Source organism: Tribolium castaneum, chromosome 2, assembly GCF_031307605.1.
Source record: "Tribolium castaneum strain GA2 chromosome 2, icTriCast1.1, whole genome shotgun sequence".
Classification (NCBI taxonomy): Eukaryota; Metazoa; Arthropoda; class Insecta; order Coleoptera; family Tenebrionidae; genus Tribolium; species Tribolium castaneum.
In genome coordinates this window covers 3680540-3703704 of record NC_087395.1, presented here as the reverse complement: position 1 = coordinate 3703704, position 23165 = coordinate 3680540, and the positions used below count along the sequence as shown (strand labels likewise).

Genomic DNA, 23165 nt, shown 5'->3' with positions numbered 1-23165 from the left:
GTTTTTGAGCAACAAATGCTTTTGATATCTTTCCACTTTGCCCCCAAAATATTATACTGTAGCTTAGTAATGATTGAAAATTTGCGAAGTATATTATTCTTTGTTGTTCAATGTTAATGTATTTTTTAAAACACGTATTGTAAAATGTATTGAGTTTAATTTTTTTAATAAATTATCTATATGTTTAGTCCAGCTTAACTTATGGTCAATGCATATTCCCAGAAAATTAGTTTTCTCTATTAATTCAATTTCTTTAGATATTACAATTTTATTCGGTTTCTCTGTATTCTTGTGATTACATATTGGAAAATGAATGCCGTAGGTTTTTTCAAATTTTTTTTTTAAATAACCCACAATGAAAAAATCCCAACCAGAAAAATACTCACAAAAAAAAAGCCCACAAGCTAAACGTTCTTACTGGAAAGAAACATCATTCTCTGTAATCGTAAATAGATTTATAAATTTAAAATTATTCGGATAACAATAAACATATGTGTTTTAATTTTTAAGAATCAGGTTTTGTTACAATCTTATTCAAGAAAAGAGTAAATTAAGATAATCATAAGCTTAGCCATTCAAATTTTTTTAGACAAACACAACTCAATTTTATTTGTTGTAATTTTTTTGTTATACTTAATAAATTTAAAATTTTGGAAAACTGATTACAGCTTTTCGACCTATAGCTTAAACCTAGACGGAGCGATCCCTTTGAATTTGTCATTCCGTTTGTAATAATTTGTTGAATTATTGTTCTCGCAAGTTATGAATATCAACAAATTATACCGTATGTAAGGGAATGATTTAGCAAAAATTTGAAGTTAAATAAGAAATAGTTTATTGAAAATGCAGAGTTTTTCCAAAAAATTGTTGTGGTCCCAAATTTTAAGAACCTCTGAACCGGAATGATAAAAATTAGTTTGTTATTTTGTTTAGAAAATATGGGCATTAAAAAATTTAGAATGGAGGCACCTCGAGAGTGTTAAATGATAAAACGTTTACAACTGCATCACCTTGCAAATATTACAATCGACTCATTTGAAACGTTTTTGTTTTGTTTTTTCAAAATAATTAAGTTTTCGAGAAAATTGCCGCGATATTCGAATACCCGGCTGTAGCAAACACAGATACTGTTTTAACAATAATCATTTTAACAGAATTTAGATAATTGATGCAATCAGGACCGCGCCACCCGGATGCCAGAGGCCCCGTACTCGGGCAGCAAGTCAGGAGGGCGGCATAAAAATTTTCTCAAAAAAATTATTTCGATTATTTGTGTTTTTGATTCGAAAACGTGCTAAAAAGTTAAAAACAACATTTTTGACCTAATTGACTGATTTCTCTATATCAAAAAAAAACTGAATTCTTACTTAAAACATAATAAACTTTTAATCTATTTCAACAAAAATTTTTATATTTTCTGGAAAATAATCTGAGTTATTGCATTATTGCCACTAAACATACAAGTATAAATATTTTCGACTCAATTGGGCGTTTTTTTGGTTTAATATTATAAATCATGTATTTTTTCGGATAAAAAATTTTCAAAACATAAAACGCTGCGAAGTAGACATTTCTGAATCAGTTCTGTGATTTTTCAAACTTTCGCGAAAACTGAGCTTTTAAGCTTAAAACGTGATTAAGCAAAAAGATAAGGCAAAAATAACATAATTTTTATTCCAATTCTATCATATTATAATATAACCCAAAAATTCTAAAATCATATTATTTTCGGTCCAATTGAATTTAATGATTTTTCAAGTTGGTTTAGCAAAATTTTGCAAAAAAACTTGTGATTTCACCTCGAAAACGGTCGAAATAATTGCATAATTTTAACAATTTTTTGTTTTTTTTTTGGTTAATTTTGCACAATAATTGCGTTTCTTTGAAACGAGATAAAACGCTTGAGATAGGAAAACATTTTATAAAATTTAGGGAGTAATTCTGTAACTTCTCAATATTTACTGAGTATAGAAAAAGACAAATCTTCTTAACTGATTTACAAAAAGGTGCACTTTTCCACACTTAAGTTAATCATTGATATTAAAATTTGACAGTTTTTAACGAATTTTGCAAAATCTCGTTTTTAACTCGCTAGAAAAACTGATTTTTACTATTGATGACGTGTTTTTTTATCTCGGATTCGTCTAATATTTAAAATAAAAAAAAATCTCTCTTCACATTTTGCTCACAAGAAGCTATTCACTTCTAGATTTGTTTTTATGGAAATTTCTCAAAATAGACGCGTTTCTTGTTAAACAACGGTTGAGAAAGCAAAAATATTAAAATTTTAAGTCATTGTTCAGTAACTTTTCGTTCTGTTTCAACAAGCTTTCGCTTAAGCGGTCCAGAAAGCGAAAATAATATTATTCGTGACATAATTCTGCGATTTTTCGGCGTACTTTTAATTAAATTTAGTAAAATAATTGCATTTGTGATAATTTTCGGCTGAACAATTATATGCTAAAATGCTTGAAAATAAGGAAAAATTAAATAATTTATAGCTAATTTAGTGTTTTTTCATTCTGTTCTAACAAAGTTTCGCCAAAAAAAGTTAAGTGTTACAATGGTCGAAAAAGGCACAAATAACTCTATTTTCGACTCAACTAGACGATTATTAAACAATTTTAGCTTAAAGTGCGAGAATGGTTCTAGTACAGATATTATAAATTAGTACATTAGGTTTCAAAAAGGGGCGGCAAAATGTAAAATGCACCCGGGCGTCAAAAAAACCTGGCGCCTCACTGGATGCAATCTCTATACGAAAGCTGAAACAAAATAAGCGCTGCCAACAAGACAAGGTTATTCCTCATTATTACGATTCTGCAGGTATTGTAATTTTGAAAAGGTTATTTTTTCTCTGTCAATTGTAATAATATCTTAAAAGTCAAAAGAACATTTTTATTTATTGTACTAATTTAAAAAGCATAAAAGTGACCCATTAGAACTAAATTACGAAATTGTAATTCATTCCAAAGTATTCTTTGGTGTGACATTAATATTTTTTAATTATTGAAATGTTTTCAACCACGCTACGTTTCAAAGGAAAATTTCACCTCGATTTTATAGATTGCAATGACTATGAGTGTTACTTTTGCAAAAAAAAAAGATTTTTAGCTGTATTTAGAAGGAAGATTTGAAGATATAGGTAAACGCTTTTAGATTTGAGATTTTTGTAAATTTTTCGCTAATCAAGTGACACAATGCTATGCATACTTTGGCCGGTGCGCGCGATTCGCTTGTAACTGGTTTGTAACTTGGTGGTAACGGATGGTTACCCTACGTTACTACCATTACTGTTTAAACGCAGCAACCCCGAAACAATTCGAAAATGTTGTATTAAGAAAAATTACGATAAAGCAATGGCAGAAATAAAATCTAAAATATCAAACAATTATCTATGGGTCAGTATGGATGAAACAACTGACATAAAGAGCCGATGTTTGTTAATCTTATTGTTGGGATATTAAATCCACGTGAGCCTTCACAGCAATTTCTAATATCTACAGTTTTTAGAGAAACCATAAACGCAAAACAAATACGTGATATCGTCAAAGAATCTATAACTAAAGTTTTCAGTGGGGATAATTTGAAAATATTATTATTTGTTACAGATGCAGCAAGTGTAATGATAAAAACAGGAAAACTGTTAAAACAACATTTTCCTAATATGTTGCATCTAACTTGCTTTGCACATGTATTACATCGGGTCTCTGAATTTATTCGAGATAGCTTTCCTGAAGTTAATTCTTTAATAAGCGCATTTAAATTTTTTTTGTTAATATCATCATTATATAAAGAAATATGCACTTATATCCCTTTACCTCCATAACCTGTAGTTACACGCTGGGGTACTTGGAAGCAGTTTGTTTCTTTTCTAAAAATTTTAATCATTTAAAATCATTTGTTATTGCTTTAAACGACGATGTACAAAGCATTAAACAATGTAAAACTTAATTTCAAGCACAAATTTAGTTTCTTAACTTAATTTTATTGAAAACAATTTTTCAAATATTCCAACTGTAATCAAATTTCTAGAAACGCAAAATTTAAAAGTACCCACGGCAGTCGAGAAATTTGAGTCTACGTTGATAGAGTTAAAATCTGTAGAATGGTCATTACAAGATAAATTTAATGCAAAAATTGACGCAGTTGTTACTAGAAATTACTAGAAATCCCGATTTTCTAGTTTTAAAACAAATTGCGAATAATGTACCTTCGACATATTTAGCATTAGCACCAAACTTTTTATTTACTCCTGTAACCAGTTGTGATGTAGAAAGTTATTGAAGCGTATTTCTCAGGAGAAAATGATTAACATATTGTAATTTAGTTTTTAATTTAATTTCAACAGAATTAAAACGCAACATTTTTAAAATACAATAGTGACTTACGCTCTTCTGTTTTAAACATCTTCATTGGTGTCCATGTAAGATCGGGGAAATGATGAAGTTATTTTTTAACGATTATTTCTTTCACCTGGCAAATTAGGTGCCTTGTTAGGGTTTGAACTAGCCAATCAGAAGCTGATATTAGCGACTATTTTAAATTAACTTATTTAATTAATAACTAAAATCAACTACAATATTTTTAAAATTGGTTCAGAAAATAAACTCAACAAATATACCGCAATCTTACGAAAGCGCTGAAGGGTCACACACAAAAATCTTTTTAGACTAAATTGCCTGTTTCTAAGTCGGAATTGCCAGTTACTAAGTCGGAAAGTTGGAATTGCCAGTTAGTAAGTCAGTGATTCTCAAAAGATGGGTAAATAAAAATTCTTGAAGAAAGTGTACACTTTTTGAGAAAATGACATAAGAGTATTTAACTCGAATGATCATAACACACTCATGTACAAAATAGCCATTTACTAACACCCTGTGTATTAATATATTGCGCCGCTGCTATAACAATCGTAATTGCAACTTGTACATAATTTATTTTATTTTCACGGAAAGTACTATAACAAAATCTTGAAGAAACCTTGTCGTTTATTGATTAGTAAGACATATACATTGAGATTTTTATTTTACTGAATATTACATAACACATAACACTATTAGGTACTCCTATGCTCAATTTAAAAACAATTATATCAAGGCATTATTAGAGTGCTTAGATCTTCTGTATTATTATATGGTAAAGAGTTTATTTTGCTGAACAGTACTTAACGCACATAATACAAAAACTAAATTACTCCGATTTCCGGAACAACCGGAAGCGTCGTTATCATGAAAATAAATGCGCAGGACCTAACTGATGGTAGTTGAATACTAATTTTCAAATAAATAATTATCAGAATTTCCAACACTTCTAATGCGGGGTTTTGGCGGAACAGCCAGTATAAATTAGTAATTTTCAACAGGTCCGCTATAATAATTGTATATATGCTAGCATGTAGGTACCCTTGCTATCTTCACTATATACTTCTCCGATCTGTATGACGTATTAGCTAATGCGCAATTTTGCGACTTAGTATCTGGCAATTCCGACATAACATCTGGCAATTCCGACTTACTAAGTGGCAATTCTGACTTAGTATCTGGCAATTCCGACATAATATCTGACAATTCCGACTTACTAACTGGCAATTCTGACTTAGTATCTGGCAATTCCGACATAACATCTGGCAATTCCGACTTACTAACTGGCAATTCCGACTTAGTATCTGGCCAATTACGACTTAGTATCTGGCAATTCCGACATAACATCTGGCAATTCCGACTTACTAAGTGGCAATTCCGACCTAATATCTGACAATTCCGACTTACTAACTAGCAATTCCGACTTAGTATCTGGCAATTCCGACTTAATATCTGGCAATTCCGACTTACAAACTGGCAATTGCGACTTAGTATCTGGCAATTCCGACATAATATCTGGCTATTCCGACTTACAAACTGGCAATTGCGACTTACTAACTGGCAATTCCGACTTAGTATCTGGCAATTCCGACATAATATCTGGCAATTCCGACTTACAAACTGGCAATTGCGACTTACTAACTCTCAATTCCGACTTAGTATCTGGCCAATTCCGACTTAGTATCTGGCAATTCCCACATAACATCTGGCAATTCCGACTTACTAAGTGGCAATTCTGACTTAGTATCTGGCAATTCCGACATAATATCTGACAATTCCGACTTACTAACTGGCAATTCCGACTTAGTATCTGGCAATTCCGACTTAATATCTGGCAATTCCGACTTACAAACTGGCAATTGCGACTTACTAACTGGCAATTCCGACTTAGTATCTGGCAATTCCGACATAATATCTGGCAATTCCGACTTACTAACTGGCAATTCTGACTTAGTATCTGGCAATTCCGACATAATATCTGGCAATTCCGACTTACAAACTGGCAATTGCGACTTACTAACTGGCAATTCCGACTTAGTATCTGGCCAATTCCGACTTAGTATCTGGCAATTCCCACATAACATCTGGCAATTCCGACTTACTAAGTGGCAATTCTGACTTAGTATCTGGCAATTCCGACATAATATCTGGCAATTCCGACTTACAAACTGGCAATTGCGACTTACTAACTGGCAATTCCGACTTAGTATCTGGCAATTCCGACTTAGTATCTGGCAATTCCGACTTAATATCTGGCAATTCCGACTTACTAACTGGCAATTCTGACTTAGTATCTGGCAATTCCGACATAATATCTGGCAATTCCGACTTACAAACTGGCAATTGCGACTTACTAACTGGCAATTCCGACTTAGTATCTGGCAATTCCGACATAATATCTGGCAATTCCGACTTACAAACTGGCAATTGCGACTTACTAACTCTCAATTCCGACTTAGTATCTGGCAATTCCGACTTAGTATCTGGCAATTCCGACTTAGTATCTGGCAATTCCCACATAACATCTGGCAATTCCGACTTACTAAGTGGCAATTCTGACTTAGTATCTGGCAATTCCGACATAATATCTGGCAATTCCGACTTACAAACTGGCAATTGCGACTTACTAACTGGCAATTCCGACTTAGTATCTGGCAATTCCGACTTAGTATCTGGCAATTCCGACTTAATATCTGGCAATTCCGACTTACAAACTGGCAATTGCGACTTAGTATCTGGCAATTCCGACATAATATCTGGCTATTCCGACTTACAAACTGGCAATTGCGACTTACTAACTGGCAATTCCGACTTAGTATCTGGCAATTCCGACATAATATCTGGCAATTCCGACTTACAAACTGGCAATTGCGACTTACTAACTCTCAATTCCGACTTAGTATCTGGCCAATTCCGACTTAGTATCTGGCAATTCCCACATAACATCTGGCAATTCCGACTTACTAAGTGGCAATTCTGACTTAGTATCTGGCAATTCCGACATAATATCTGACAATTCCGACTTACTAACTGGCAATTCCGACTTAGTATCTGGCAATTCCGACTTAATATCTGGCAATTCCGACTTACAAACTGGCAATTGCGACTTACTAACTGGCAATTCCGACTTAGTATCTGGCAATTCCGACATAATATCTGGCAATTCCGACTTACTAACTGGCAATTCTGACTTAGTATCTGGCAATTCCGACATAATATCTGGCAATTCCGACTTACAAACTGGCAATTGCGACTTACTAACTGGCAATTCCGACTTAGTATCTGGCCAATTCCGACTTAGTATCTGGCAATTCCCACATAACATCTGGCAATTCCGACTTACTAAGTGGCAATTCTGACTTAGTATCTGGCAATTCCGACATAATATCTGGCAATTCCGACTTACAAACTGGCAATTGCGACTTACTAACTGGCAATTCCGACTTAGTATCTGGCAATTCCGACTTAGTATCTGGCAATTCCGACTTAATATCTGGCAATTCCGACTTACTAACTGGCAATTCTGACTTAGTATCTGGCAATTCCGACATAATATCTGGCAATTCCGACTTACTAACTGGCAATTCCGACTTAGTATCTGGCAATTTAGTCTAAAAAGATTTTCGTGTGACCCTTCAGCGCTTTTGTACTATCTTAATAAATTAGCGACTATTTTATTGCCACAATTTTTCTTGGGTACTCCGTAATTATAACAAAACAATAATATTTATGTTTTAATTAGATTTTTGTAAGCGACCGGTAACAATAATTGTATAAACCCCAAGTAAACTACGCCAATGCACGCGCTGTAACGGACCATTTCATTGATAAATATGAACATCGCGAGAGCGCTACGACGTGTCGACTGATCGGTTGTGGCCTCATGGTCACCCCATCAAATTTCTTTACACTGGTAATCATAATCACAGCAAACTGTATTATCAAAAGTGCACAACAATGAGTGCGCCAAAACCTTTATAAAACGAGTATTTTATGCTATTTTTTATACTTTGCGCCTCTTTTTTTCTTATTTTAATTAAAAAAAAAATTTGTCGTCTAGGAAATTTTGTGTCAATTTTGGTAACGATAATAAATAACAAATAATAATATAATAAATACAAAAAAATGAGAATTACATCGGTCGTACGTGTATTCCACACATTATCGATGAAACTCTTGACAACTAAATATCCCTAAATTTGTTATAAAGTACACTCTACTTTAATGAGCCATAAACGACTACTACTGATTGACATTGATAAACGTATTATAAACGTAAAGTATAAAAAATTACTTTTTAATGAGTTAATGAGAAAAACGTAATAACTTATTCGTTCTCTGTAGGCTTTGTGATATGTGGGTATTTTCTCTGTGAGCATTTTTCCGTGTGGGCTTTTTTCTATGTGAGATTTTTTCGATGTGGGTCTTTTTCTCTGTGGGCATTTTTCTGTGTGAGCTTTTCCTCTGTGGGTTTTTATGTAGCGGGTTCGTCAAGTTTTACACTCAGGCACTTTACACCTCTTAGAAGAGAGAACACTGATATACAATCTCGCTAGGAAAAAAAATTTTTTTTTTGATTCATTTGTCCAATAAAAAAGTAAAAAACCATTTGACCAAAAAATCACATTAGCTGTTTTTACATCAATAGATCGGAAATGTGAAATAAAATTATTCTGCAAAAATTTGACTTGAAAAAAATCGTTAAAAGCCATTTTGATATTATTCTTCGGACATTTCAGTATAATTTATGAGGGACAAGATTGAGTAGTAATAAATCTTTGCTACAAAAGGACTCACTACCTACCCCAATAACAGTAATGACTGCAGAAATTTTACTACACGGTCCCATCGGGAGGTTTTAAAGCCAGGAGCGGAAAAAGCACACTAACGTTGTTAAAAATGTTTTTATTAAAAAATTACATCAGAAGATCAAATTGGTGACTATTTTGGTCTAAGCACAAACGAATTCTTCGTTTACAATTCGCATGAACTTTTGCCGTAAGATTTAAAGATTAACATTCCATTTACAGTAAACAGATAAAATAAATGGTAATCCGGTTTTGAAAAATTCTTACCCGCTGCCTCAACCTTCAGACCCAACAATGATCGCGTGCCAATTTTACGACAAATGTAATAAATTTTTAAAAACCACCACCCTGATGGAGACCTTTTGTGGAAGTGATTTACAATTTTACCAAAATTCATGGGAAAACAGCTGCCCCAATATTAAAACAGAAATTAAAAATCAACGACAAATTTTCTCAAAAATTTAATTAGGCACTTTGATGCACTACCTCAAAATACACCTATGGACCAAAGATCGTTGACATTAGTCTATAGTTAACTAAGCGAAAGTGAAAAAACACACCATACAAGTAATCATTTTAAAAGTTGGTCAAATCGTTCTTCTATACAATAAACTCACATACGATTTTTTTTAGAATCTTAGATAAATTACAAAAAGGTGAAAAGTGCCTGAGTGTGAAACTTGACGAACCCGGTATGTGGGCTTATTTTTGTGAGCTTTATTTCTGTGCGCATTATTCGTGTGAGCTTTTTTCTCGTCACCGCACAATTTACTTCCAAACTTTTTCAACTTTGGAGTTTTTTATTTTGTTTATTTTTAATGGGGACTCTTGCTTATTTTTATACAATTCCATGTGGCATTACAAAAGAACAGAAAAATTTATTGTCACACTTTTTTGGGACACTGTATAATCAAAATTATTTTCTTGAAATGCGTCTTAAAGTATATAAGTAAATAACAAATATCAAAAGTCTATCTTTACAAATGATTGAGCTACAGAAGACGAGAACAGGGCATGTAGACGTGTGCTTTAATTTTTAATTTTAATTTTTTTTTTCAGTTAAAGGAATCAAGTTTAAAGGCGATCAAAACTGCTTCGAATACTGCAAAGTCTATTGCAATGACCCGTGCAGTTGGTGATGATGAATTTAGGATGAATGGATCTATTAGTTCGGTGGTTGTGTTAAAAGACGAAGGAAAATATTTAGTTAAGAAGGTGGTGACCTCTAATGGAGTGGTTTTGATTCCTCCGAAGGAATTCGCAGGTGACAGTCATCCGTACGATATTTTGGTAACGAATCACTTTTAAGTATTTTCCACATTATTTTGTATTGTGTGAGATGAATAGTTAGAAACAGATTTGTCCAAAAAATTCTTGCAGCTTATAATATACAGGGTGTATCATAAATATACCTCTTTTTTTTTAAATCAATTGTCAATGTCAAAAATTTTTAAATTATGTTGGAACCCTGTGACATTAGGACTGTTTAATAAAAGAACATAATAGTTCGTTTTTAATTTAATTTTTTAATAATGTATTTTTAATTAAAAAAATAACACTTTAAAATTTACGCAAGAATATGCTTTTTCAGGAATTATTTTGCTTGTTTTCCGTTCAATTTGGCTTTTGTAAATAATTACTTATACAGGGTGAATCTGCTAAAAGTATTTTATATCTTAGAAACCAATACTCAAAATTACTATACAGGGTGCTCAAAAACTGGCGCACCAACTCAGTGGTACGTTATTGAGAAGCAAGTGCAGATAACGGGAAAAATGTTGAAAAAATTCCTAAAGTCATCTTTTCAAAAATCTGGAGCTACAAACTTATTGTATCAACTTCTTTAGTTTTTATTATTTTTTAATGTTTTTATGTTTTACACTAGGTAATCGTTCCCTAACAAAACGATGAATAATTATTTTTAAATTTACTATCAGATTTTAGCAGTTTTTTTTAATTTAAAAAAATTTAAATTCATCAAGAAAATCACAATGTGTAGATGTGCCTAGAGTTCCTATTCGGAAGTAAAATTACCGTTGGGGGCGCCACTGAGCTAGGTCGAAAACAGTAACCATAAATGGCGGGAAAATGTTTATTCAAATATTTTGGGCGTTGTACGAATTTTGGGACTTCACAATTATTACATTGCCTATGCGGAATGATTATTGCATTTTTGATGCAAGAAACTTATGTTGACAAATGAGAGATGACGAGGAAAACACGAATAACGAATGACTGTTTGGTTGACTTTCTTTATTGGAAAATTATTACAAAGACATTGAATAGCCTACCTTTTGGCATAATTTACGTTTAAATATATCAGCAGTTGTTAATCTTTATTGTAGTTTTGTAGATTTACCGCAGCATTTCATGATTTTTTCAGTGGAAAATTCTAACCTAAAATTCACACACTTCACTAATTTATTGGTTTCTTGAGCCAAAGTTTGTGTTCGCTGTGATCCATTACTTATAATCTTTAATTAGACAACTGTTTGATAACACTTTGTAATCAAAATTTAAATATTTTTCACTTTTTATCCACTTTCAAGTTCCAACAATAATCACTTTATATGACTTTATACCACGAAAAACTATAGAACCAAAGTCAACGCTAGTATTTACCACCACATACTTTTAAAGTAATTCTTTCTATTGTAAGTAATTAACATTATACACGCAAAATTGTTGAACAATTCATTAAATATCAGTTAAATGTGGAATTACGAAAATTTAGTTACTGTTTTCGACATAGTTCGAAAGTCATCACCAGAGGGCGTCTAGGTAATTTTATTTCCGAATATTGGGAGAGTTGGGACACTGAATGTCAATTTTCGAAATTTTGTTTCATATACGTCGGTTGGAATGTATAAAAAAACAAATTGGAATAGAAATCAGTGGTGTTACACTTGAAATTTGGCGAAAAGTCAAATAAATTTGTCAAAAAATGTTTCCATTTTTCATCGACTAACTGCGTTTAGAAATGGTTTAGACTGGCAGTCGTCGTCAATTCACTGTTTTTTTTATATAAACTCCAAATTTTAAAAGAGATTTCTTTGTAAGTACAAGAATTTTACGTCTAAATTCTTCATCATAAACATTTTTTCCTTAATTTTAAGAAATGGTAATCATCGATGAAAGAGAGAGAAACTGAACCTTTCCTGCCAAGTTTTACGTTTATTATTAACAAGCATTTGGAAAAGTGGATTGTCGAAATAATGTTATGTACAAAATTTATGAGATTTTGGGAATTTGTGTATGCATTTACAAAATACGTAGGTACTTGAACCCAAAATTGGTTCTAATTTTTAGGAAAGTTGAACCTGTTACTGCTTGGCCGCCATCTACGTGAACTTTAGCTACTGTTTCAAATTATAAAGTTATTGGGAATTCACGATATTGTTACGTTTTTCATACGAGAACATCTGCAATATCATTTTTTAGAAAATTTAAAAAGACGTCAGGAAATATGAAGGGTTCTTGATGACCAATTTTTGGGACGAGATGTTTTACTAAAAATTGTGTTTGAAAGAAAAGCATTTTTAGCATTGAAGCATGTTTTAAGTTATGAATTTAATATTAAAATAAATATTGAAAAATTTCAGAAATGTGAACATTAATATTGATAGGTATTCAATTATTTTCTTTTTTTAAATAGTAATCCCAAAATTTCTACGTTTTCTACGTCCCTGATTTAATTTGACGTAAAATTATGTCATTTTATGCATTTGACAAAAATTATAACCTTGAAATTATTTTCGACATAAACCTCTGACATAAGTTACTAACAAAAATTTTAATAAAAAAGGATAGAAATATATACCTTATCCACATAATACAAAATTGGCTTGGTTTGACGTTCAGTGTCCAAACTCTCCCAATAAAGGAACTCTAGATGTGCCAACACTGGGAATTATTTCCTAGGAAACCGTTTCAAAAATAATTTATTTTTATTATTGATCAAGTTCTATTGCGATCATGACTGTTAGACAACGTTGCCACATATCATTTATCTGAAATCCGTAATTTATCAATAACTTTAATGCAAAGAATTTTTTTACTATTTTTACCTTTATATGTAACCAGTTGTCTACCACACACCACTGAGGTGGTGCGCCAGTTTTTGAGCACCCTGTATAATTATTTCTTCTCAATGCATGTGATCTTTTTATGAATTTTTCTATCTCGGATTGATTAAATGTAGTAATTTGTAATACTAGAAACGTAAAGTTTTGTCAAATTATTAGTTTTTGAAATTAAAAGAAGATTTAAAATCGTTTTGGTTTTTTTATAAATAATTGGCTATTTTCCATTGAAGACGCTAGAAATCGTAGAGCTATTTGTACCAGAGCGATATCTAATTTTAAAGATTTTTTTAACGAAAATTGTGGTTTGTTAAGAAAAAAATTAGTTAAATTTATCAAGAAAACTGCTTTGAAAGCTTTTAATTTTTTTTCAAGTGCCTTCTTAAAAAAGTTGTTTATTTTTTATTGAATACATGCAAAATATCGTAGGCTTACCTATTTAACAAAAAATCTTGTGGTCCATTTCTGTTAAGCCTTGCAGAAAGTAGCAAAAATATGTTCCAATAAATCCTAATAGTTTTTCGACTTTTGTTTTTTTTCTGCTGAGTTAGAGCCAGATATCACAAAATAGTCCAATTTGTTACAAAAGATTTCCAAACTCGGAGATTCTTTGTAAATACATAAAATGAAAAAACAGGTTCTACGTTTAAATTTTTTTGCACATTTCGTTCGCCTAAATTTATTTTTTCACAAAAGTTTTTATTAACTAAAAAAATACCTTAATTTATAGAACAATGTTGTTTGAAATTAACAATTTTTTAGTTTTTTTAGTCTAGACTTTATAAAAAATTGTTTACATCCTGTTGAAGACATGTCAGAGAAATCGCATGTTTGATAAAAAAAATTCTTATTTAAGCGATGTGAAAAGTTGCTGACATTTAAATTTCATTTTTCAGATTTTAATTTGTTCGATTTTTCAATAGAAATCGGTCTTAATACATAAAAAAAATTCCAGGATAATCTGGCTTTTTCGAAATTGTTGAATTAGTCGTGCCAGATATCACAAATGAAACCATTTTTTAGAAAAAAATTATTTTATTTCAAAAATCCTTCATCAGTTCAAAAACTTACAAAATTAGTCCTAAGATTGTTTTTTGAACATCCTTTGTTTGACTATTTTCTTAACGATAATTATACGATAATAAAAGAGTGAGTTGTCTTTGCTTATTTTGTTTTGTCCTTTTAAAGAATGCATTATTTTGTAATTTTGTTGAATCACAAGTTCCAAAATTGTTGAAATTTTTTAGTAAAAGTTTAACTTTTTTGGTAGATATTTTTTGGCTAACCAGAGAATTGCAAAAATTAGCACTTGAAACAACAAGAAAATTACTGTACATACTACCAACTTAAGATTTTTAAAAATGAAAAAATTATAATAGTTATAAACGGCCGCAAAAGGCAGATCAAGAAACTGTAACTGTAACTTTAACCACTCAGTAGTTATTTAATTTTTTCTACATTTTTGTGCGTCTGAAGGTATATAATTAAAATGTTGTGACACATTCATTTTGGTAAGTTTTGAAGAACCATAACTGAATTTCTTCAAATTTCACTTTCTGTATTTTATTACTGAGTATTATTTAGCATCTCATTTTACATCTTTTTTATCTCTCAATTTTGTTTTCCAAAAACTCATAGTTTTGGAGATAACTCAATTTTTCTGAAAAATGCACATAAAATCTCTTGGATACGTAGTGTGCCATGTAAAAAATAAATTCTGACATAACAATATCAGACTGACGTTTGGACGTCATGTTTTGATTTTGTTGTGAAAATGAATTTTTTGTACAAATCTCATCGAGATATAAACTTCAAAAAAAAAAAGAAAAAAACCACGGCATTACCAGAAAAAATATGTAAGAAAGAATTAAAAAAGCTTTTTGTAGAATTGATCACGCCACATTAGAAGCGGTGAATTTTTAAAAAGTATTAAACAATGTATTACTTTAGCCGTCATTTTAAACAGTTTTGTAACTGCAGGTGATATGGTATCGCTGTTGGTGGGCTATACCTCAGTTTTTTCATTTCTTTATTTATCCTTGCAAATGTCTGTCATTTTTATTTAATAATTTCTTGTCAAAATTTTATTAAAATTTATTTCTCGATGAGATTTGTAGGTATGCATTTTACGCGAAAAATTCATTTTCACAATAAAATCAAAACGTGACCTATTATATAGTGGCGGTCAGCTCGATTTGCGTGTGCGTCCTCAATTTCATTTTTTCATTACCAACACAAAGCTGTAAAAAAATTATCAAAAACAATGCAAATTTAAACAACTAAGGGGTATCTAGGGGTGGTATCCTTGAACATTAATTTACATGTGCACTTCGACAACACCGTCAAGTGTCACGAATTTGTCAACCTGACATTGACAGTAAATTATAGTCGTTGTCGCATGGTTGTCGAAAGTGTTATCGGTGTTAATCGCAAGTATTTTCCGTTCGTTTATTGTGTTTTGTGATTTGCGTTTCGTTAGGTTTTTGATTCTGCGTTTATTAGTTCTTGTTTTGTGAACCTGTATTTTTTGTAACAACTCATAATTTAAACACTTCGTAACCTCAAAATATATTTGATAGTTTGTCACCGCTATGACCCTGCTATGTAAACGTAGTGACATAAATGACGCACACGCAAATGGAGCTGAGCGCTACCATAAATGTCATTATGACATTAGTAGGTCAAAAGGTATTGTTTTTCATAGCACGCTACATTAGTATACTAGCGGTTGTGTGTGCATTTTTCAGAAAAATCAAATTATCTTCTTAACTATCAACTTTAGGAAAAAAACTAAAGTGGTAAAAAATATGTAAAATGAGACGCTAAATAATAATTAGTAATAAAATACTGGAGGTGCTGTTTAAAAAAATCATGTTATGGTCCTTCAACGTTTACCAAAATAAATGTGTCACAGCAAGGTGATGCTACAATGCAAATGTATGGTCTTGTTACCAAAAGGTATCTCAGATATTTGTTTACCTACAGACAAAGTCTCAACTTAATATTCCAAAAACCAAGGGCACTGCGATTTTTTAATAATGTGCCTGCAGACGCACTAAATTGTATAAATAATTAAAAAACTTAAAAATAATAAATATAAATATAAACATAGCAAGTTAAACAGATAACAAAAAGAAGAAAAATTACATAAAAAATGGTATAAATTACGAATAGAGAGACAGCTAGATCGCGAGGGAACTAGATAAAAATTCATTTATACTATAATAACATTCATTTATAAGGTACCTTTTAATAACGGTTTTAAAAGCATTTAATTTAAGAGACTTTGTGTTTGGACTAAGCTTATTATAAAGATTGAGGTTTAATGTATTTCTAACGGCACTGGTACTCTTGAAACGGGGTGGCAGAAGTAGTTGTGCTGATTGTGTGTAATGATTATGAAAGTCTGCTTATTTATTGAAATTATGGGATGATTGGTGGATTTCAAGCAAAGAGAAATAGATATATGTTGAAGCAAGTGTCATTATATTATATTTTATGAACCACGGTCTACAAGAATCATAGCGGCTAATGTTAGCTATGACCCTAATTGCTCTTTTCTGAATTTTAAAGATTTTATTACCGTGAGAGGCATTATGCCAAAAAGTCACTACATAGGTTAAATGTGAGTGAAAAATTGAATGGTATGCAGTTAATAAGCATTCTAAACTTAAAACTGTCTTTAATTGTCTGATAAGATAAACTTGACTAGATAGTTTTTGGCATAGGCTTTCAATGTGAGAACTCCACTTTAGAGCTTCATCCACAACTACACCCAGAAGTTTAACATGGTAGCCAGTTATATTATTATTGCTAAAAGAAAAGTCAATGTGCTGTGTCTTATCTGAATTTACCACCAAGAAGTTTGATGCGAACCTTGTCTGTCAAAGTTTGCCTACTTAGTTGAAGGGAAGTTTTATCTTTACCTGATACTATAAAGGTTGTGTCATCAACATAAAGAACACTTTTAAAAGGAAGTACATAATTACAAAAATCATTTAAATATATTATAAATAAAACAGGCCCAAGTACGGAACCGTGAGGTACGCCGTGAGGGTTTATATACATATCTGATTTATTGCCACCTATAGTAACCATCTGTTTTCTGTTACATAGATTTGATTTAATAAAATTGTTTGGTATGTCTCTAATTCTGTAAATCTCTAGTTTTTGGATATGCAGGTCGTGTTTCACACTATGAACAGCCTTACTAAGGTCTAACAATGTTGCTGCCATGAGTTTACCTTTCTCAATATCCTGAATTATGACATTAACAACGTTGCTGACTGCTTGGATGGTAGAGCAGCCTTTTCTGAATCCAAATTGAGCTTTATGTAGCACATTTAACGAGTCAAAGTAATTCACTAATTTGTTCTTAAAGACAATTTCAGTTATCTTACCAAAAATGGGAACAATGGAGAGTAGTCGATAGTTATGCGGGTTATTAGTGTTGCCTTTTTTAAAAATAGGTATACCTTTAGTACGTTTAAAGATTTCAGGAAAAATGCCAGTTGAGAAACAGTTATTAATCAGTGAAGTAAGTATAGGTGTTAAAATGTCTTTGCTTAATTTTACAACTTTAGCAATAATGCCAAATATGTCGCATGTTCCAGAGTTGCTTAGATTATTTATGGCTCTCAAAACTTCCTCCTCACCCACAACATCAAGGAAAAATGATTTTCCAAGATTATGAGGTAACGAAACCAATTCGAACAGATTCAAGTTGACCGGCGGTAGTGTTTGAGTTAATTTAGTTGCAATAGAACAAAAGTGTGAATTTAACTGATTAGTGTATATGTCGCAATGAGCTTTATTATTATTTTTAATTTCACTGTTAATAAGTTTCCAGGCCGTTTTGCTTTTACCTCAGACATTTGTTTACCTACATACAAAATCGCAACTTGATATTCCAAAAACCAAGGGCACTGCGATTTTTTAATAATGTGCCTGCAGACGCACTAAATTGTATAAATAATTAAATAACTTCTGAACGGTTAAAGTAAAATGCAAAAACTAAACTGATTTATAAAGCCTATAAAGTGCAAATTTTAATATGTATAAATATAAAGGAGGTGTCATAAAAAAATATGTTAAAGACGGCACTGTTAAAAATAAAACATCTTATACAGGGCCAAATAATTTTAGAACGTACACTTTGACTTCCCGTTTGTAGTGCTATTTGATTTATTTCGATATCTTTGACAGTGTAGGAACCATCGAGTATGCTCATATCAGTGACTCACCCTGTATACTTAACCACTGGTATTAAAACTAATCTGTCGCTTGAACATCTTTAGGACCTAAACCATTGTCGACAGAGATATGGTCTCGCAAACTTTTTTAAAGGAATTTTAATTCTCTGCAAATGACTTCCCAACATTTTTCTTGTATCATTAATCATATTCGGAGCGTTTCAAAAAATACAAGACGAAGCGCATATTTTAAATATTTTTTCGTCATGTTTTTTATGAAAATTCTAGACATCAGTTTTTCTCAGTCTGTTGAAAGCGCAAACCTAAACATTTTTGCATTTTTTCCAAATAACTAAAGTATAGGTGTTAGATTTCAATTAATTTAAAACGATTTGGTGCCGAGAGGGTATAACGCTTAAAGCGTTCTCATTTTTACTTTGCCGTAGTATTTCTTTGGGTTCAGAAAATCCTGCGATTTTGCTTCCTAAGTTATATCCTACCCTGATCTGTACTCAGAAATCTTGTCTAACTAATTATTAAACTGTTGCAGATGGTCACTTGGAACCGCGACATTATGTGGTGGAATCCTGGCAAAATCCATGTCGATACAGACATAGCCAAAATAGAATTTTGGCACTCGACATGCAAGCAACATATTACACACTTTAAGAAACCGGTCCACATATTTTTTAAGGTAAGAAACGATGGCACAAAAATTTTGAACAGAATGCTGGATACCTACGATGTTCCTGAAAACATTGAAACTATAAAACCATTCAGGCGTAACTATTTAGTTAAAGTTTATCGAATTGCTTTACCAAGATTAAGAAAACTGCATCTCCGCTTTTTCAATTTAACGATACCCAAGTCATTGAAGGTGCATGTTCCATAATAAATGTTTATGATTTTTCATTTGTAGTTTTCTAGTTTGTGGTCAAATTTTTCGAATATCCAGAACATAAAGATTTTAAAAGAAGCGTAACAATGAGAGCACGTGGTAAACAATATTATGTCCGTAATAGCAAGACTTATGATATTTGGATTTATATTGGAATTTTTCCTCTAAAAGGCTTTGCTGGACGTTCAATAGATTATGGGTTGGAATGGTATGGATCATCCTGTCTCAAATGGCACGAGAACAAGACTGTATGGCAAGCATCAGGCTGCCAGGTAACCTATTTTAATTTTTTGTGATCCAAAAAAATCACTCATTAACTTCCGTTGAAACAAAATTCCTTTAAGCTATTCTAACGTTTATCTTAATTTATCAATATACCTACTTACCGAAAGTTGATTAAATTCACAAACTACATAAATAAACATACCTTTGTAGTAGTTTAGGTTGGTATTTTTTCTTAAGAATTTTTGTAAATTTTCTAAAAGACAAAAATTTGTTAATATCTTAGAATGCTTCTTCCTAAATAATAAAAGTTTTTGTTTAACTTGCTTTGTTGTCTGTTTATCTGTTTCATATTCTCCAAACCAAATTCCAGAAGGTTTCTGTTGTCCGAATGAATTGAAATTTTTCATACTTACGTAATGGGCGAGACAATGCAAATAATTCTATGTAGTTAATTACCTTCTAAACGGGTTTAATGGGTTGTAAAGTTTTAGGATTTGTTAAAAAGGGATGTTCGATTTGTACATACCACCTTTTATACCAACGTACACAGTCAGTCTGTGGACGTCACAGTATGTATGAAAAACGCATCCTGTTCACTCACTTCTAAAATAGTACATTCTTTGACGAGAGTTGTAAGTAACGTATTACGTACGAGTGGAAGAAGCTGCGCACGAGCAGCTAGTACACTAGTACAACGCGAGTTGTCTACTATACTTTTTCTACGACCATCCTATATTGAGGTTATCTTTCACTATTAAATCACTTTGTAGCATCAAATACATGGCCTAAAGAGATAAAGATTTGAATGGCTTCCTCTTTGGCCAAAATTGGTCAACAACACATTTTCGGAAAAAGATTGACATTGATAATTGACATTGTTCTACCGTTTTTTTCATTTTAATTCAAAAACTCCGAATCACCGTTGAATAATGTAAAAGTCCCGTTTTTTGTTTTTTTAGTGAGGTTTCGTGTATTCAAGTAAGAGATGCAATTAATAATCTGAAAAATAGTACGAGTAAAGATTGGTATGGTTTCAGTAGTGATATTGTGAAAACAGTAAGGGACGTTATTTTGTCTCCTCTTACTAAATTAATTAATTACTGTATAAGAACATCTACTTTTCCTAAATGTCTTAAAAAATCTTTAATAACACCTGTTCATAATAAATCTGACAAAAATGATATTAACAATTTTCGACCCATTTCGTTAACACCAATATTTTCAAAAATACTAGAAATAGTCTTAGTCCAGCAATTGACACGGCACTTTGAAGATAACAATTTGTTGTGTCCACATCAGTTTAGTTTCAGAATACAAAGAAGCACAACTGATGCCATTACGGACTTCACGAACGTGATTCATGATAGTTTTGAAAATGCAAAGTTTGCAAAAGCCACAGTCCTTGATTTCAGTAAGGCATTTGATTGTGTTTCTCATACCATATTAGTTCGCAAGATGTTCTACTATATTATTCTTCCAAATAGTTGCAAATTATTATCTTCGTATTTAAGCGATCGACAACAAAGTGTCAACTTTAAAAATACTGTGTCTGAGAGTCTTCCTATTGAGTGTGGTGTCCCTCAAGGATCTGTCTTGGGTCCTTTACTTTTCTTAATATACGTTAATGACTTTCCATATTGTTTAAGGAACACCAAAGTGACATTATTTGCGGATGATACGTCACTACTCAACAGTGGTGAGACCTTGGACACAGCTACAGCAAACAGTGATCAAGCGAAATTGTTGGCCAGCAAATGGTTTTTTTCGAATCAACTTGATTACAACAAAAACAGTTGATATGTTGTTTACATTAAAAAACTGCAGTAACATTGATGAAAGTTTCAAAAGGTCTACTAATATTTTAGGTATCACTATAGATCACAAGTTACTATAACACGCTTGCAACAAAACTAAGCAAATTAACATTTTTGTTTAGACAGTTAGTGAACAAAATATCTCTATCAACTGCTAGAGTTGCATACTTTGCCCTTGTTCAGTCAGTTCTTTCATATAGTATTTTATTTAATTTGGGGCCATTCTTCTTTTCGGCATCGATTGTTCTCATTACAGAGACGAATAATTCGAATTATAAGTGGTTTAGAGTATCGAGCAGACTGTAGATCTACTTTTCGAACTCAAAAAATTTTGATTTTACCATCATTATACAGGCTGCTCAAAAACTGGCGCACCAACTCAGTGGTACGTTATTGAGAAGCAAGTGCAGATTACGGGAAAAATGTTAAAAAAATTCTTGAAGTTATATTTTAAAAAATCTGTAGCTACAAACTTATTGTGTTAACTTCTTTAGTTTTCATTATTTTTTTATATTCTTATGTTTCATACCAGGTAATCGTTCCGTAACAAAACGATGAATAATTATTTTAAAATTTACTATCAGATTTTAGCAATTTTTTTAATTTACAAAAATTAAAATTCATCTAAAAAATCACAATGTGTAAATATGCCAACACTGGGAATTATTTCCTAGGAAATTGTTTCAAAAATAATTTATTTTTATTGTTGCTCAAATTCTATTGCAATCATGACCGTTAGACAACGTTGCCACATATCATTTACCTAAAATTAGTTATTTATCAATAACTTTAATACAAAGAATTTTTTACTATTTTTACCATTATACAGGGTGCTTAAAAACTGGCGCACCAACTCAGTGGTACGTTATTGAGAAGCAAGTCCAGATTACGGGAAAAATGATGAAAAAATTCCTAAAGTCATATTTTAAAAAATCTGGAGCTACAAACTTATTGTGTTAACTTCTTTAGTTTTCATTATTTTTTTATGTTTCTATGTTTCATACTAGGTAATCGTTCTGTAACAAAACGATGAATAATTATTTTTAAATTTACTTTCAGACTTTAACAGTTTTTTTGATTTAAAAAAATTAAAATTTATCCAAAAAATCACAATGTGTAGATGTGCCAACACTGGCAATTATTTCCTAGGAAACCGTTTCAAAAATGATTTATTTTTATTGTTGCTCAAATTCTATTGCGATCACGACTGTTAGACAACGTTGCCACATATCATTTATCTAAAATCCGTCATTTAGCAATAGCTTTAATACAAAGAATTTTTTTACTATTTTTACCTTTATATGTAGGCAATTCTCTACCACACACCATTGAGTTTGTGCGCCATTTTTTGAGCACGCTGTATGTAACCACTTCTCTACCACACACCATTGAGTTGGTGCGCCAGTTTTTAAGCACGCTGTATATATACTACTCTCTGCTTTATGTGAAACAAAATACCCAAACTTTTCGATACCATTCTGAAAACCATGCTTATAATACTCGTATTGGTGACAAGCTCATTCCAAAATTCAATAGCCTAAAACGGAACCAAACTGGACCAAGATATTATTGCACTAAATTTTATAATATGTTGCCAACTAGTTTTTGTAATCTACCTTTATATGCTTTTAAAAGAAAGCTAAAAGATTTTTTAATTGTGAATTGTGTCTATGACTTTGATGAATATTTTCGCTGTAATTTTAATCACTTGTGTTTTTTTTAGTTTGTACGTTTTTTATTTTATTGACTTGTATTATGAATATTATGACACACTGTTTTTAGATA

The 23165-nt window shown here is 31.6% G+C and overlaps 1 protein-coding gene and 1 long non-coding RNA gene across 2 annotated transcripts in view; both read left to right on the top strand.

Annotated features, from left to right (window-relative positions):
- LOC103314620 (uncharacterized) overlaps nucleotides 1-23165 on the top strand; it is a 56706-nt gene that overhangs the window by 12179 nt on the left and 21362 nt on the right. Inside the window, exons 10-12 of the mRNA XM_064354945.1 lie at nucleotides 10229-10459; nucleotides 18994-19320; nucleotides 19371-19613. Of these exons, the coding sequence (XP_064211015.1) occupies nucleotides 10229-10459; nucleotides 18994-19320; nucleotides 19371-19613 (801 nt within the window). The remainder of the gene's footprint in view (nucleotides 1-10228; nucleotides 10460-18993; nucleotides 19321-19370; nucleotides 19614-23165) is intronic.
- On the top strand, nucleotides 11935-12391 carry LOC135265387 (uncharacterized). The gene is made up of 2 exons (XR_010333030.1): nucleotides 11935-12224; nucleotides 12286-12391. It is a non-coding gene; the product is annotated as an uncharacterized LOC135265387 (long non-coding RNA).